The sequence below is a fragment of the Catharus ustulatus genome, chromosome 8 (genome assembly GCF_009819885.2).
Source record: "Catharus ustulatus isolate bCatUst1 chromosome 8, bCatUst1.pri.v2, whole genome shotgun sequence".
Classification (NCBI taxonomy): domain Eukaryota; kingdom Metazoa; phylum Chordata; class Aves; order Passeriformes; family Turdidae; genus Catharus; species Catharus ustulatus.
In genome coordinates, this window is record NC_046228.1 from 3,502,328 (window position 1) to 3,516,576 (window position 14,249).

At 49.1% G+C, this 14,249-nt stretch overlaps 1 protein-coding gene across 2 annotated transcripts in view; it reads right to left on the reverse strand.

The window, feature by feature from the left end:
• The window catches only part of LOC116999369 (phospholysine phosphohistidine inorganic pyrophosphate phosphatase), a 73,828-nt gene that overhangs the window by 49,576 nt on the left and 10,003 nt on the right, over positions 1–14,249 (reverse strand). For both annotated transcript variants that reach the window (XM_033066004.2, XM_033066005.1), the window contains exons 2-5: positions 12,406–12,593; positions 10,692–10,845; positions 8,353–8,416; positions 7,382–7,474 (exon numbers count right to left, since the gene is read on the reverse strand). In XM_033066004.2, the coding sequence (XP_032921895.1) occupies positions 7,382–7,474; positions 8,353–8,416; positions 10,692–10,845; positions 12,406–12,593 (499 nt within the window). The remainder of the gene's footprint in view (positions 1–7,381; positions 7,475–8,352; positions 8,417–10,691; positions 10,846–12,405; positions 12,594–14,249) is intronic.

Here is a 14,249-nt window from a genome sequence, read left to right on the forward strand (position 1 = left end):
AACAACCAAAAAAAAAATAATTTCCTCTGCCAAAGGAAAAGGGCAGAGCAGGGCAGAGCACCAAGCACTCTCCTGCTCACCAGGGCTGGATTTCAGCCCATCTAGGGGAGTTTTCCAGCAAGACTCTGGCAGCTCTGGAGGTGCAGCTGCAGCTGAGCAGTGATGCCTGTCCAGGCCAGCTTGTGGCACACGCATACAAAAATGTGCTCCAGCCCCCAGGGATTTCACAGATTTACTATCGGTGAAGGGCAATAATCACTAAAGGAGGAGCAATTATTCCCAAATCATTTAGGATTTAAAAAATCATTGGCAAGAAGATAGAGGTCAAAAGGTGTGCTGTCAAGGGAAATAAAAAAAACTCTACCTGTCAAACGTGGGTTTAACTTCCTCTCTGGCTGCAATATGGTAAGAAGAGAGAGAAAGATATAAAACTGAAAGGTCACACAGCCACTGAGAGCAGGAATTAAAAGATCCCCATTCCTGTTCACATTTTACACAAGGATCACACCACTAATCTGTTCAATCCTTCTGCAAAAGTTCATTTTTTTTAGATTGGCTACAACTTAACTAAAAAGAAGGGAAAAATGCAGTGAGTCTCTCTGGGTTTTAAGACAAATCATCAAAGGAGGAGGATGGGTGTAATTTCTGTTTCCCTAACATGGTGACAGGGAGTGTGTGGTTGGACACACACAGTAAATAAAGGAAAAACACTGCTCTCAAAGGCCTCCCATCAGACTCAGCCCAGAGGGGCAGAGCTCCAGGAATTTGGGGTGGAAAGGCAAAATATAATCCCCAGAGTGAGCAATGTCACTGCTGCTGAGACAGACCCTGAGCTGAATGCAGTAACCAAAACTGAGTGAGTTTGGTGAGTAACCAAAACTAAGAAATCATTACAGATGCTGTTGGGGTGCTGAGTGGGAACCTCTGGCAGTTTTTACCTGCAAACAGAGTTTCAGCATTCATTCACTGATCACAGAACAATGTCTGATCAGAAAAGGAATTGTAGAACAAGGAAATGAAGGAGGCAGGAAGATGAGAATGCCCTGGCTGAGCCAGCCCTGCTCCTGTTGCAGCAGTGTTTACCAGGATCAGCTCAGATGGGGATTTTGGAGGCTGGAGCCCATGCAGGATGCAGAAAGGCACAGAAGGCAGTGTGCTAACTCCACCAGAATATTTAACACAGAGAGCGATTCTAGAGTCAGATATATTTATGCCCATACAGATTTTTTGCTATAGATTTAATAACTTTAATCAAGCTAAATGTGCTAGGACCATAAGGAAATAAAGTTTATATACCAAACCTTGATGTACTAAACCCCTTTACACAACAAATACAACACATTTACTTTTCTCCCTGCTCTCCTTCACCCAAGGAATAACACCCCAAGCTTCAGGATCCCACATGATGTTAATTTTGTTTCTATTTAAGAACAACAAAGGTGTGGGGCCAGCCAGTTCTCACTATGCCTTCCTGGACTGAAGCTTGACACTTCCCTTGGCCATTTTTATTTTGGGAGGGAAGATCTTGCCTTGCTGTGGCTGGTGAGCAAGGAGGGGACATTGGCACAGGAGCAGGAGCCCTGTGCCACCCCTGGGTGACCTCCCCCTGCTCTCATGCACCACCAACTCCCACCTGAGGCTTGCAGGTGGCAGCAATGGGAATTGCTGAAGTGCCAGTCCAGTTTATGGACTCCAGCACGACCTGCCATAACTCCCATTAAAGCAGAATAATTCGCTACAGAGAGAACTTTTTATGATTACGTAAAACTACAAGAACCTTAACATTATTTAGGTTTTATTGTAAAGCTGTAAAAATCATCCACTGTTACAGCTGCCTTAAAACACATGAATTAGGCATTTCAGTAACCTTTAGGATGTGTTATTCTTTGTCATAGTACTGAATTGTAAGATAGGTCTGGTTACCTCTAAGAGGTTTAAATTTCCAATCTATTAAAGTAATACTGGCAATCTGTTATTTCTAGGCCATTGAGGAAAGGTTAAAATGAAAATTGGACTTTAGGGAGTTCCTCTTATTCTTAGTGCAGGCTGAAAACATCTCAGCAGCAGAAGGCAAAGTCAGGGTCTCAGTAAGAAGCAGTTATCAAGGGAAACGACTGGTGATAACTTTATTGATTAAAGCAGCTTGAGGAATCTCAGAATTGCCACTGTCTCAAATTACTGTGGTAAGACAGCTTTATTAAAAAGGTATTTTTCATTAAAAGCCAAGTGAAGGAAAATTGTCATATGTTTTCAAAAGCACAGCTCATCTAAAATAGTTTAATGATGGTATGGATTAAATGCATTCCACAGGTGGAATAAATTATTGGAGTAAACATTTTGTGAAAGCAAAGGCAAGTAAAACCAGCCCCTGTCATGTCACTACAAATGCAGAGTTCATTCAGGAGACAGATTAAAATGAAATGTAGTGCACTACAGGAACTTACTGAAGTGACAATACTGAGGTTTTAAACTGAAAATAATGAGGTTTTATTACTGTGTACCACGAACTAAACCAACCTGCAAATCCTTCTCCAAAAGTACATTAAAGTCACAAGGTTGAGCACTCAAAAGTTAGGAAAAGATGTCAGAATTAAGGCAGTTTGCTTGTTGGGAATCTGTTCCTCCTACACATGTGTGAATCATGATCCAGGCTTTAACTCCAGCAGTGGGGATTGTTTTTTCCACAGTGGAAAGCATGGAGTGACTGCTGCCATTATCCAGTGGTGTCTGCTGCACTCCTCCTTGGATGGGTACACACTCACTTCACCTCCAAACTCTCTAAAAATAAAATATTATACTGGACATATATATATTTAAATAATAATAGTAGTAATAATAATATATAAAATTATTATTTTATATACAGTAATTTCACGACTATAAGGCGCACCCTTTTGACTAAAATTTTCCCTCGAACCCGGAAGTGCGCCTTATAGTCCGGTGCGCCTTATCTGATGTACAAAGCGGCGAAATTTGCCAAACCGGAAGTGTGAGCTGAGAGCCGTGGGGGGAGCCGGAAGTGCCACTGCAGCTGGCTGGGGGCGGGCCCGGAGGCCCGCGGCACTGCCCCTGCCGGGTGGAGGCGGGCCAGGGGGACCAAGGCACCGCCCCTCTCCGGTCCAGGCAGTCCTGGGGCCTCATGGCTGCCGGGTGAATGTGGGCTAGGGAGGCCGCGGCACCCGCCTTCCCGGGTCCAGGCAGTCCCAGGAGCCCACGGCTGCCGGGTGAATGTGGGCAAGGGGGGCCGCGGCACCCCCATTCCCGGGTGGAAGCAGTCCCAGGAGCCCATGGCTGCCGGGTGAATGAGGGCAAGGGGGGCCGCGGCACCCGCCTTCCCGGGTCCAGGCAGTCCCAGGAGCCTATGGCTGCCGGGTGAATGAGGGCAAGGGGGGCCGCGGCACCCGCCTTCCCGGGTCCAGGCAGTCCCGGGAGCCCACGGCTGCCGGGTGAATGTGGGCAAGGGGGGCCGCGGCACCCGCCTTCCCGGGTCCAGGCAGTCCCAGGAGCCTATGGCTGCCGGGTGAATGAGGGCAAGGGGGGCCGCGGCACCCGCCTTCCCGGGTCCAGGCAGTCCCGGGAGCCCACGGCTGCCGGGTGAATGTGGGCAAGGGGGGCCGCGGCACCCGCCTTCCCGGGTCCAGGCAGTCCCGGGAGCCCATGGCTGCCGGATGAAGGCAGGCTAGGGAGCCGGCAGCAGCCCCGTTCCTGGGTCCAGGCAGTCCTGGGGAGCCATGGCTGCCGCGTGAATGTGGGCTAGGAGGGCCACGGCAACCCCACTCCTGGCTCCAGGCAGCCGCGGGAGCCCATGGCTGCCGGATGAAGGCAGGCTAGGGAGCCGGCAGCAGCCCCGTTCCTGGGTCCAGGCAGTCCTGGGGAGCCATGGCTGCCGCGTGAATGTGGGCTAGGAGGGCCACGGCAACCCCGCTCCTGGCTCCAGGCAGCCGCGGGAGCCCATGGCTGCCGGATGAAGGCAGGCTAGGGAGCCGGCAGCAGCCCCGTTCCTGGGTCCAGGCAGTCCTGGGGAGCCATGGCTGCCGCGTGAATGTGGGCTAGGAGGGCCACGGCACCCCCATTCCCGGGTGGAAGCAGTCCCAGGAGCCCACGGCTGCCGCGTGAATGTGGGCTAGGAGGGCCACGGCAACCCCGCTCCTGGCTCCAGGCAGCCGCGGGAGCCCATGGCTGCCGGATGAAGGCAGGCTAGGGAGCCGGCAGCAGCCCCGTTCCTGGGTCCAGGCAGTCCTGGGGAGCCATGGCTGCCGCGTGAATGTGGGCTAGGAGGGCCACGGCAACCCCGCTCCTGGCTCCAGGCAGCCGCGGGAGCCCATGGCTGCCGGATGAAGGCAGGCTAGGGAGCCGGCAGCAGCCCCGTTCCTGGGTCCAGGCAGTCCTGGGGAGCCATGGCTGCCGCGTGAATGTGGGCTAGGAGGGCCACGGCAACCCCGCTCCTGGCTCCAGGCAGCCGCGGGAGCCCATGGCTGCCGGATGAAGGCAGGCTAGGGAGCCGGCAGCAGCCCCGTTCCTGGGTCCAGGCAGTCCTGGGGAGCCATGGCTGCCGCGTGAATGTGGGCTAGGAGGGCCACGGCAACCCCGCTCCTGGCTCCAGGCAGCCGCGGGAGCCCATGGCTGCCGGATGAAGGCAGGCTAGGGAGCCGGCAGCAGCCCCGTTCCTGGGTCCAGGCAGTCCTGGGGAGCCATGGCTGCCGCGTGAATGTGGGCTAGGAGGGCCACGGCAACCCCGCTCCTGGCTCCAGGCAGCCGCGGGAGCCCATGGCTGCCGGATGAAGGCAGGCTAGGGAGCCGGCAGCAGCCCCGTTCCTGGGTCCAGGCAGTCCTGGGGAGCCATGGCTGCCGCGTGAATGTGGGCTAGGAGGGCCACGGCACCCCCATTCCCGGGTGGAAGCAGTCCCAGGAGCCCACGGCTGCCGCGTGAATGTGGGCTAGGAAGCCCACGGCAACCCCGCTCCTGGCTCCAGGCAGCCGCGGGAGCCCATGGCTGCCGGATGAAGGCAGGCTAGGGAGCCGGCAGCAGCCCCGTTCCTGGGTCCAGGCAGTCCTGGGGAGCCATGGCTGCCGCGTGAATGTGGGCTAGGAGGGCCACGGCAACCCCGCTCCTGGCTCCAGGCAGCCGCGGGAGCCCATGGCTGCCGGATGAAGGCAGGCTAGGGAGCCGGCAGCAGCCCCGTTCCTGGGTCCAGGCAGTCCTGGGGAGCCATGGCTGCCGCGTGAATGTGGGCTAGGAGGGCCACGGCAACCCCGCTCCTGGCTCCAGGCAGCCGCGGGAGCCCATGGCTGCCGGATGAAGGCAGGCTAGGGAGCCGGCAGCAGCCCCGTTCCTGGGTCCAGGCAGTCCTGGGGAGCCATGGCTGCCGCGTGAATGTGGGCTAGGAGGGCCACGGCAACCCCGCTCCTGGCTCCAGGCAGCCGCGGGAGCCCATGGCTGCCGGATGAAGGCAGGCTAGGGAGCCGGCAGCAGCCCCGTTCCTGGGTCCAGGCAGTCCTGGGGAGCCATGGCTGCCGCGTGAATGTGGGCTAGGAGGGCCACGGCAACCCCGCTCCTGGCTCCAGGCAGCCGCGGGAGCCCATGGCTGCCGGATGAAGGCAGGCTAGGGAGCCGGCAGCAGCCCCGTTCCTGGGTCCAGGCAGTCCTGGGGAGCCATGGCTGCCGCGTGAATGCGGGCTGGGGGGCCGCGGCACCCCCCTTCTCAGGTGGAAGCAGTCCCGGGGGCCCATGGCTGCCGGGTCCAGGGTGGCTCGGTGGCTCGCGGCACCGCCCCTGCCGGGTCCAGGCAGGCCCGGGGGCCAATGGCTGCCGGGTGGAGGCGGGGCCTCGGCCAGCAACCCCACGGGGTGAGCTGGGGGCGGGGCCTCACTGCAAAAAAAAAGTGCGCCTTATAGACCGGTGCGCCTTATCTGATCTACAAAGTTGCAAATTTTGCCGAATCCGGGGGGGTGCGCCTTATAGTCCGGTGCGCCTTATAGTTGTGAAATTACTGTATATAATATTATTAAACTGGACATATCACTACAAGAGACTGATGGCATTGAACATTAGAAACTATATGAAGAAAAAAGCCAAAACTCTGACAAAATATGAAGTTAGGCACGAGCACCAGACATGGCAAACAGCAGAAAATAATGTAAATAATTAAAATAATAAATAATCTCTGCTGGGGACCATCCCTGCTTTTCTGTGTCCAAAATAAACACTCCTGAAGCTGATGGGAACCACTCATTAGGGCTCACCCTATGGGACCATTTTTGCCAGATTTCCTGGGGCAAGGATTTAGAGACAGGAGTTGTGCAGCAGGGATAGCCCAGACTGGGCTGTTTTATTCCTGGGAAGATATGGACAGACTGAAGGGAGTACAGAAAAAAGCAGAGGGACTGAATGGAGGGAAGCAGCAGAACTAAACCACAGAGTTTTAATAAAAAACAACTCCTGCAATGGTTACAAGTCTAGAGACAACTGGATGCAGAAAATATCCAGGAAGGCAAGCAGTTATTTTGGTTGTTAACTGGAGTAAAACTGGAAATAAGGGATGCAGTTTAGAAGGGAAATATCCTGATAAATCTCAGGAACAGCTGCCTTCTCACAAGGCCCACTGGGCTGAACACCATCCCCAGGTACTGACAGGTGTTTGGCTCTCTGAAAACTACTGTGGACAATCCATTAATAACCATGGAGCAGGGGACATTCCTGCATGGGGAAGGAGATGAATTAGATGCCTCACTAGGTTTTTTCCATCTCCCCACTCTATAATAAAGCAAAACCCAAGCACACACTGAATTACAGGGCCATAATTTCATCTCCAGGCTCCAGGGACCTACAAGCCACCCCAAACTTCACTCCTGTTGTTTATAATGTCACCCAAACCCCCCTGATGGAATTATTGTGCTGTAATTCACTGCTGTTTGTGAGGCTTCTCATACTCATCCCTATGTCCTGTGTGACAGAACAACAAATCAATAAAGAGGAGGTGGGAACAAGTACAGAGGGGGGAAAATGGGCTGTACTGAGGAAGCACAACACATTCAGCATGTTTCTGGAAAGCCAGAAACACAGGAGGAGGTTTGGGGGTCACTCAGTGCTTCCTATTCACCAAAACTATAAAATATTTTACTTCTGCCTTTCCCTTTTACTTAAAAAAAAAGGTAGTCAGTGTGACAGCACAGGAAATAAATGACATTTTGGGATCAATCCCATCCCCCTGTAGACTGCCAGGCATTAGGGCACCACTTTTGCCTCTGCCAGGCATGGAGTCCTGCCCACATTCTCCTTCAGCCTTTTTTGTAACTTTTCAAAGCTATAGCAAAGCAGGAAAAAAGCCCCAATGGGCACAAAAAAATGGCACAGCCTGTGGGCAGGGCACCTCAGCCTTACCTGCTCTGCTGGAACTCCCAGTTCTGCCAGGGCTGACTCAAAAAAAGATTTTGCTGGTTTCCCCACCACCTCAGCCTCGATATCACAAGCATACTGGGGAAAGAAAAAGAGAGAAACACAAAAAAATGCTGATTGGGAAAGGATTTGTTCAGCTCCATAACTCCAGTTATAAAACCTTTGTGATTATTGATTTTTGACCTTAAATAACACAATGGATTAGCAGGTGTAGGTGAATATCAGAGAATTTGGACAACAGAAGTGTTCAAAGTTCTCTGGCAGGAGAGAAAATGCTCTTGAAACACCTCAAGGTACAAATCTTTCACATTCTCCATCACTGAGCAATCTTCAAACTTAGTTCCAGTACTGCTCATTTTGTTAGGAGCATCACTCTTAGAGACATAACAAATATCCTTTAAATAAAACTACCAAAAGTACTGCAGGGCCTTAAGAGATAAAGAGGATTTCTTCAACCACCTGGCATAATTTCAGTGATTCAAGTGAAAAAACAAGTTTCAAATCTGTGTTTTGAAAGGTTACATTTGAAAAAGCAGATTTTAGAAGTTACATTTTCCTACAAATAAATATCAGTGCTATGCTGAAAAAAATTTGTTTCTTGCTTGTTGCTAGACAAGTACAAGCCTAACATAACATGGACCTTCAGGTTTTCCTGGGTATCCTACACACAATATTCTGCTTTTTTCTTGTCTGACTCCTCCTTTCAAGGGCCTCACTTGCAATAATAAAGGTACCACAATGGGGAAAAGTTCACAGCTTAAATAAAACAAATTTAACCCAAAAAACCGAACAAAGGCAGAAAAGAAATGAATCCACCCATCTTCAGAAGGTAGCAAATGAGTTTCAATGTGTGGAAACTCCCTCCACCAAGGTGAGTAATTACAGAATGACCCATATTTATCCCAGTTGCTCTTTTAACAAGGTGCACAGTATGCATAATTCCAGCTATAAAATACCTCTAATGCCTTCATATATGCTCCAACATCAAGTTTCAGACCATCAGTTTCTTTATAGTAGCGTCTGGAAATGAAAGTGATAAAGTTCCCATGAAATGAAAATGCTGGCAGTTAAAGACAAAGAAACCACATTTTATTATTTCTGGGCCTTTATAGATGTCCATATGGCTACATAAAATAATAATCAGAATAATCAGAAAATCCCAGGCCTTGGTTTAGCAGCAGGAGTTTAGGAAAGGACAGGCTCAGGGAAAGGATCCCTGAGCTCATCTGGGAACAACATCACTGCTTCAAGGGGATTTCAGTGTCTCAGAGCAGCCTGGGCTGGGCTGTGTGTCACTGCACAGTGACACAGAACCCCTGGCAGGTCACACAGCAGGGCTGGCACCAGCCAGCAGCTGAGAGCTCTCCTCAGGGTGCTGCAAGGAGACCCAGACAGGACCACCAGGGCTGGCCCAGCCTCCCACACGAGCAAACTCTGCTTATCACAGCTAAAAAAGCCCTCCAAGCTGAATTCTGTTCCCTCTACAAATGCTCCATGAAGCTCATGGAATTACAAGGTGTCTTTAGAGAGTTTGTCTGGAATTCACTTTCACACAGGTCTTCCAAGCTCTGGGCAGAGCAAAGACAGGTTTCTGTATGACAGGAAAAAGGTAGGATGAGCAGCTAAGATTGTATGCCTTATCCTCCTGCCATTTTCGATTATTCAGCATAGCCTTCCTTTAAAATGACCACTTGACCTTTGCTAGAACAGCCATTAACCTTCTATAGTCTGGAGTAAACAGCTTAATTTTCTGACAGTGGCATGACAGAAGAAATTACAAAGCCAATTCCCACTCTCAGCCCAAAACAGATGCTAAATGTAAATCACTCCATTTCCAGGAGCAGGGCATTCTGCTCCAGTGCCTCTGACACTTCTGTTTTCTATGGAATGGACTAAAACTTCTACCAAAAGGACCTGCTGGCCAAGGCAGGCACCTTGCTAAGGTTCTGAGCTGGTTCTGCATTTGGCCCTTTGCATCAGTGAGGCTGCTCCAGTCAGGAGAACAGTTCTTATCATTTATAATCTTCCTCCTTTGAGTCAGAGAACTCACCAAAAACTTGCATTCACATTAGCTCAATGATCAGCCATTAAAAAATATCCTCTTGGTGAAAACTGAGCTCTGAATATCCCAAAATCTTCATTTTTTAACAAAAATTATTATTTCAAAGAAGTAACAAAAAAGAGCTGTTTCTATCAATGGATGACCAAATAAATACTTCTACATGCACAAAGCATTTTTGCACTGATGACAGTACACTCCCTAAGCAAAGGTTGAGTTCATATTTAATTTTGACATGTGGTATTACATAACACAAAATTTGATTATTTTATGTACATTAGCCATTCTCCTGTTGGCTCCAGATTTTCTCCTTATCCTTCTCAAGAACAGCAAGGATTTTTCACCCCTGTTCTGGAAGATTAGAGCATGAGTGTCAGGTAAGGCAACACAAGGAATTTAACTGCTCCTTCCCACTGATAAGTTCTCCCCAGCTGGATCAATAACCCACAAACTGAGAAGGGTTTTCATGCCCATTACAGACTATTGAACCACTGAGCAAAGTTGTCACTGCACTTTCCCCAAGAAAAACATGCAGAGCCTCTTTCAAACCCATGCATCACACAACAGGTAAGAAAAGAATAACTCCTTGGAAACTGTTGAGATTTGTCATTATTCATCACAGGAATTACTAATGTTCTGTTTAAAATCTCACAATACATCTAAATTAATTATTTTCAGGAAAACACTCAAACTCCCTGACTGGATTTTTTCCTGTGTGTGAAAGCAGGAAGTCAAAATTTATCTTTAATGGGCAGAGAATAATTAAAAATGCTGTCTGACACTAAAACTACCAAAACAATTGATCTGTCACTTTGAAAGCACCAAAAGCATCAAACTGAACCACAAATCTACACCAACAGCTCTTTACCCGAGCATGGCCTGTGGAAATTCTGGGTTTCTTTCACTATGAAAAATCATTTCTATTCAGTTCAGAGAGGAACACATGGCCACAGGCAGCAGTTAAACCAACAGTTCTCACCTCTGAGATACTAAATACTCACTTGGGGGTCACACACACCAAAATCCAAACTCTCCACGACTCCCATGAGGTTTTGAGGCTCTCCTAAAGCACCAAAAGTCCTTTTCATTGACAGGCACCTGATCAGATCAGGCTCTCAGCCCAGGTACACAGATTAAAAACTAAAAAAATTGGTACCAGGAGTGCCCACACTGATTTCCCCATTAAAGATATTTTTAAAAATTGCAGAGATTGAGGAAAACCAGAGCTGAACTCACCCTTTTCCAAGGGAGATCAGAACAGGCTTCTCCATCCCAATCAGAAGTCGGAAAGCCTCGTTAAGGTTTGCATAGGTGAAGTGTTCTGCTGCATCTCCAAGAACCACACAGTTTGGGTTTGTCTTATCAATCTCAGCAAATTCAGGGACAAGATCTACAAGAGGAGGAAAAAACCCCAAAAATCACAAATCCCTCACCATTTCAGATCCCATGGAAGTGATGGCATTTCCTCAGATCCCTTAGCTCATGACAATATGTGAAAAAATAAATCAGTCTTGGCCTGGATCAAGTGCTCTTCAGACACCAGTTTGTTGGAACCCTGGAGCCTGGGAGTTTTGAACTTTCTGGCACTGACCCTCAAAAGAACACTGCTTTTGACCTGAGGCCTTGGAGAAGGCTTCCAAATTTGAGAGGTGAAGCTGGAATCACTGGTGTGTAGTTTGGGTAGAGGTGTGTGAAGTCACATGGTGAAGGGGTTGGAATTTGGGGTTTTAGAATACAGTAATAGGTATGGGACAAAATGGAGGTTCTGGGGTGTTTTTCTTCCTTCTTGTTCCTTCTTCTTGGTTTTAGGCAGTAGTTTTTGGTTGGATAGAGAATCCTGCAGTGTGGGTCACAGGTGTTTGGTTATTGGGTCAAAAGTATAAATAATATAGATGTTAGCTTTTAATTGGATGGTTAGGCCTTAAAAGACCTTGTAATTAGCAAGATCCAGCTCCTTTTTGTCATTTTTAGCTTGTGTCTTGGGGTGATGCTTCTGACTTTATGATGCTTGTATCCCCAATCATCTGTTCTGTTAGTGTTGAATATTGAGTTCTGCAGCTTAAAAACTGGTTCCAGGAGTGAAGGGGGAAGAATTCTTTTGATTAGTATTGTTAATTTTGCCTGTTAAAGAAAGAGGTTTAACTTTGCCTGTTAAAGAAACAGGGTTTTTTTTCACTTCTCTCCGAGCAAATATTTCCCCAAACCAGTTGGGAGAAAAACTACCTAAATCTGTTTCCTAAAAGACACCCAATCAAATGTTTTCTCCCAAATTTGCCCTAAACCAGAACAAATACAGCTTGTTAGCTAGAAGTGCTGTAGCACTTACTGTACTATAGATAAGAATTAATAAACAACCAAGTCCCAACATGAGAATCCATCTCTCATGCTTCAATCTGAACTCTGAGTGAAGGCAGAGGAAAGAAGAAGAAAATAATGGTGCTGCTATTCACCTGCTGTGAGCTTTCTTTTTGCCCCTGGTAGTTGTTTTACCAGGACCTGAGAGTGCTAATTTCCATCAGCCATCTCTCAGGAGCTCACATTTAGCCAGCAAAGAAAGACTGGAGCCTTGCTTGATGAGTTCCACAAGAATCTTTAGGCTGGTCAAGCAAGATTCTCTCAGAACAAAGGAGAGACAGCCATATTTATAGGTTCAAGGGGGATTCAAACTACAGCCAATAAAAAGTTTATACAAAGAACAGCATCCAATCTAAGTGAGAAGTTCTAAAGGTGAACTGACCAATTACACAAACTAATTTCTAACCAATTCTCTTCCAAGGTGTTAGAGAGTGACCAAATTCTTAAGGAGTTTGGCTCAGCCTTGGTACCTAGGACACCTTATCTATTACAGCAAGTTCTAGGGGGAAGATGGCTTTGGAGGAATTGTATCATCCACAACCTGGAGGACAAAGAGCAGTTCCCCTCCCTCCCTGTGTCCCCAGAGCTGTCCCACCGTGGTGCACCAGCAGGTGAGGTCTCAGCCCGCGCTCCTGCAGCAGGCGGCAGGCGGCCGGCGCTGGCGCCGTCACTTCGGCCACCGAGACGTCGAAGCCCATGGCCCGCAGCTTCCGCACAAAATCCGCCCGCGTCGCCTGCGTCTCGTTGGTGCAGAGCTGCAGCTTCAGCCCAGAGGCTTTGATCCTGCACAGGGAGGCAGCAGAGGGGTTAAATAGGTGAAGGGGATGAGATAAGGGAGGTGAAGATGATAATCTGTGGGACTACAACCAGAGAGCAGAACTGCTGGTACTGCTCAACTTGTCACTACCGATGTGGATCTGTTGGCCGTAGTAGGCCGCAAGCCTTGGCAGGAGTGAGTAGGCCCAAGCCTTGGAAGGAGTGAGTAGGCCCAAGCCTTGGCGGGAGTGAGTAGGCCCAAGCCTTGGCGGGAGTGAGTAGGCCCAAGCCTTGGCAAGAGTGAGTAGGCCCAAGCCTTGGCGGGAGTGAGTAGGCCCAAGCCTTGGCAGGAGTGAGTAGGCCCAAGCCTTGGCAGGAGTGAGTAGGCCCAAGCCTTGGCGGGAGTGAGTAGGCCCAAGCCTTGGCAGGAGTGAGTAGGCCCAAGCCTTGGCAGGAGTGAGTAGGCCCAAGCCTTGGCAGGAGTGAGTAGGCCCAAGCCTTGGCAGGAGTGAGTAGGCCCAAGCCTTGGCAGGAGTGAGTATGCCCAAGCCTTGGCAGGAGTGAGTAGGCCCAAGCCTTGGCGGGAGTGAGTAGGCCCAAGCCTTGACAGGAGTGAATAGGCCCAAGCCTTGGCAAGAGTGAGTAGGCCGCAATCCTTGGCAGAAGAAAGCGGGATTTTGGAGAAGGAATGCAAAAGATACGAAGGTGCTTGGTACAGAGTGCTTAGCCTGCAGTTTCTATGGGGATTTACAAGAAATATTTTATCTACCTGGCTAGCTTAGATGAGGCCTAGATTGTGGAATGTTATCTAGTTGCATGTAAGCAATATACCTTAGTTACACAAATATTATTGGTGCGCTATTTTTAGTAACAATAGAAAAAGTATATAAACTTTGCTTTGTGGATCAATAAATGGCTTCATGGCACCTTGCAAATCATGAAGACCCCGTCCCTTCTTTTACACCACCGTCAATAATCCAAACCAGGATCTTCTGCTGGGACTGGATGCGCCTGAAATCCTGACTGGGCACTGCCAGGTAGATCAGTGATGTTTTCACACTTCAGTGTTTTCAACACTGGGGTGGATCCAGCCATATTTATCATTAAATCTCTCATAAAACACCTGTGCTGTTACTTGGTGGATAATCCTGAAAAATCTGGCACTTTGTGATTCATTAATAAATGTTTAAATGGCTTCTCAGGGAGGAAACACGGCCACGAGTGTCCAGAGCCAAGGACATGGATTGGTACTCTGCAAAAGTTGTTGCTCCATCCCTGGAAGTGTCCAAGGCCAGGCTGGAGCAGCCTGGGATGGTGGAAGGTGTCCCTGTCCATGGCAGAGGTGGAATGGGATGATCTTCAAGGTCCCCTCCAGCCCAAACCCTTCTGTGATCCTGTGAAGCCCTCTGCCTCTGAGCAGCTTTGTTTCCCAAGCTGGTGACCTGTTGTGCATATCCCCCAAAAAACCACTTCCCCAAGGATGAGCTGCCAGCTGTTTGGAGATCCAATAGATTTCAAAGTGGCCACAGAAAATCACATGCACTGAAAATGCACCACAATTCATAAAAAAATAAACATTTGCCTAAGGGACTTTAACTCAGCTCTTGCAATACATGAAAATCCCTACTTATTGTCACTTTTCATGTGAATTTGTGCATAATTATCTTTGAGAACCTGAGTACA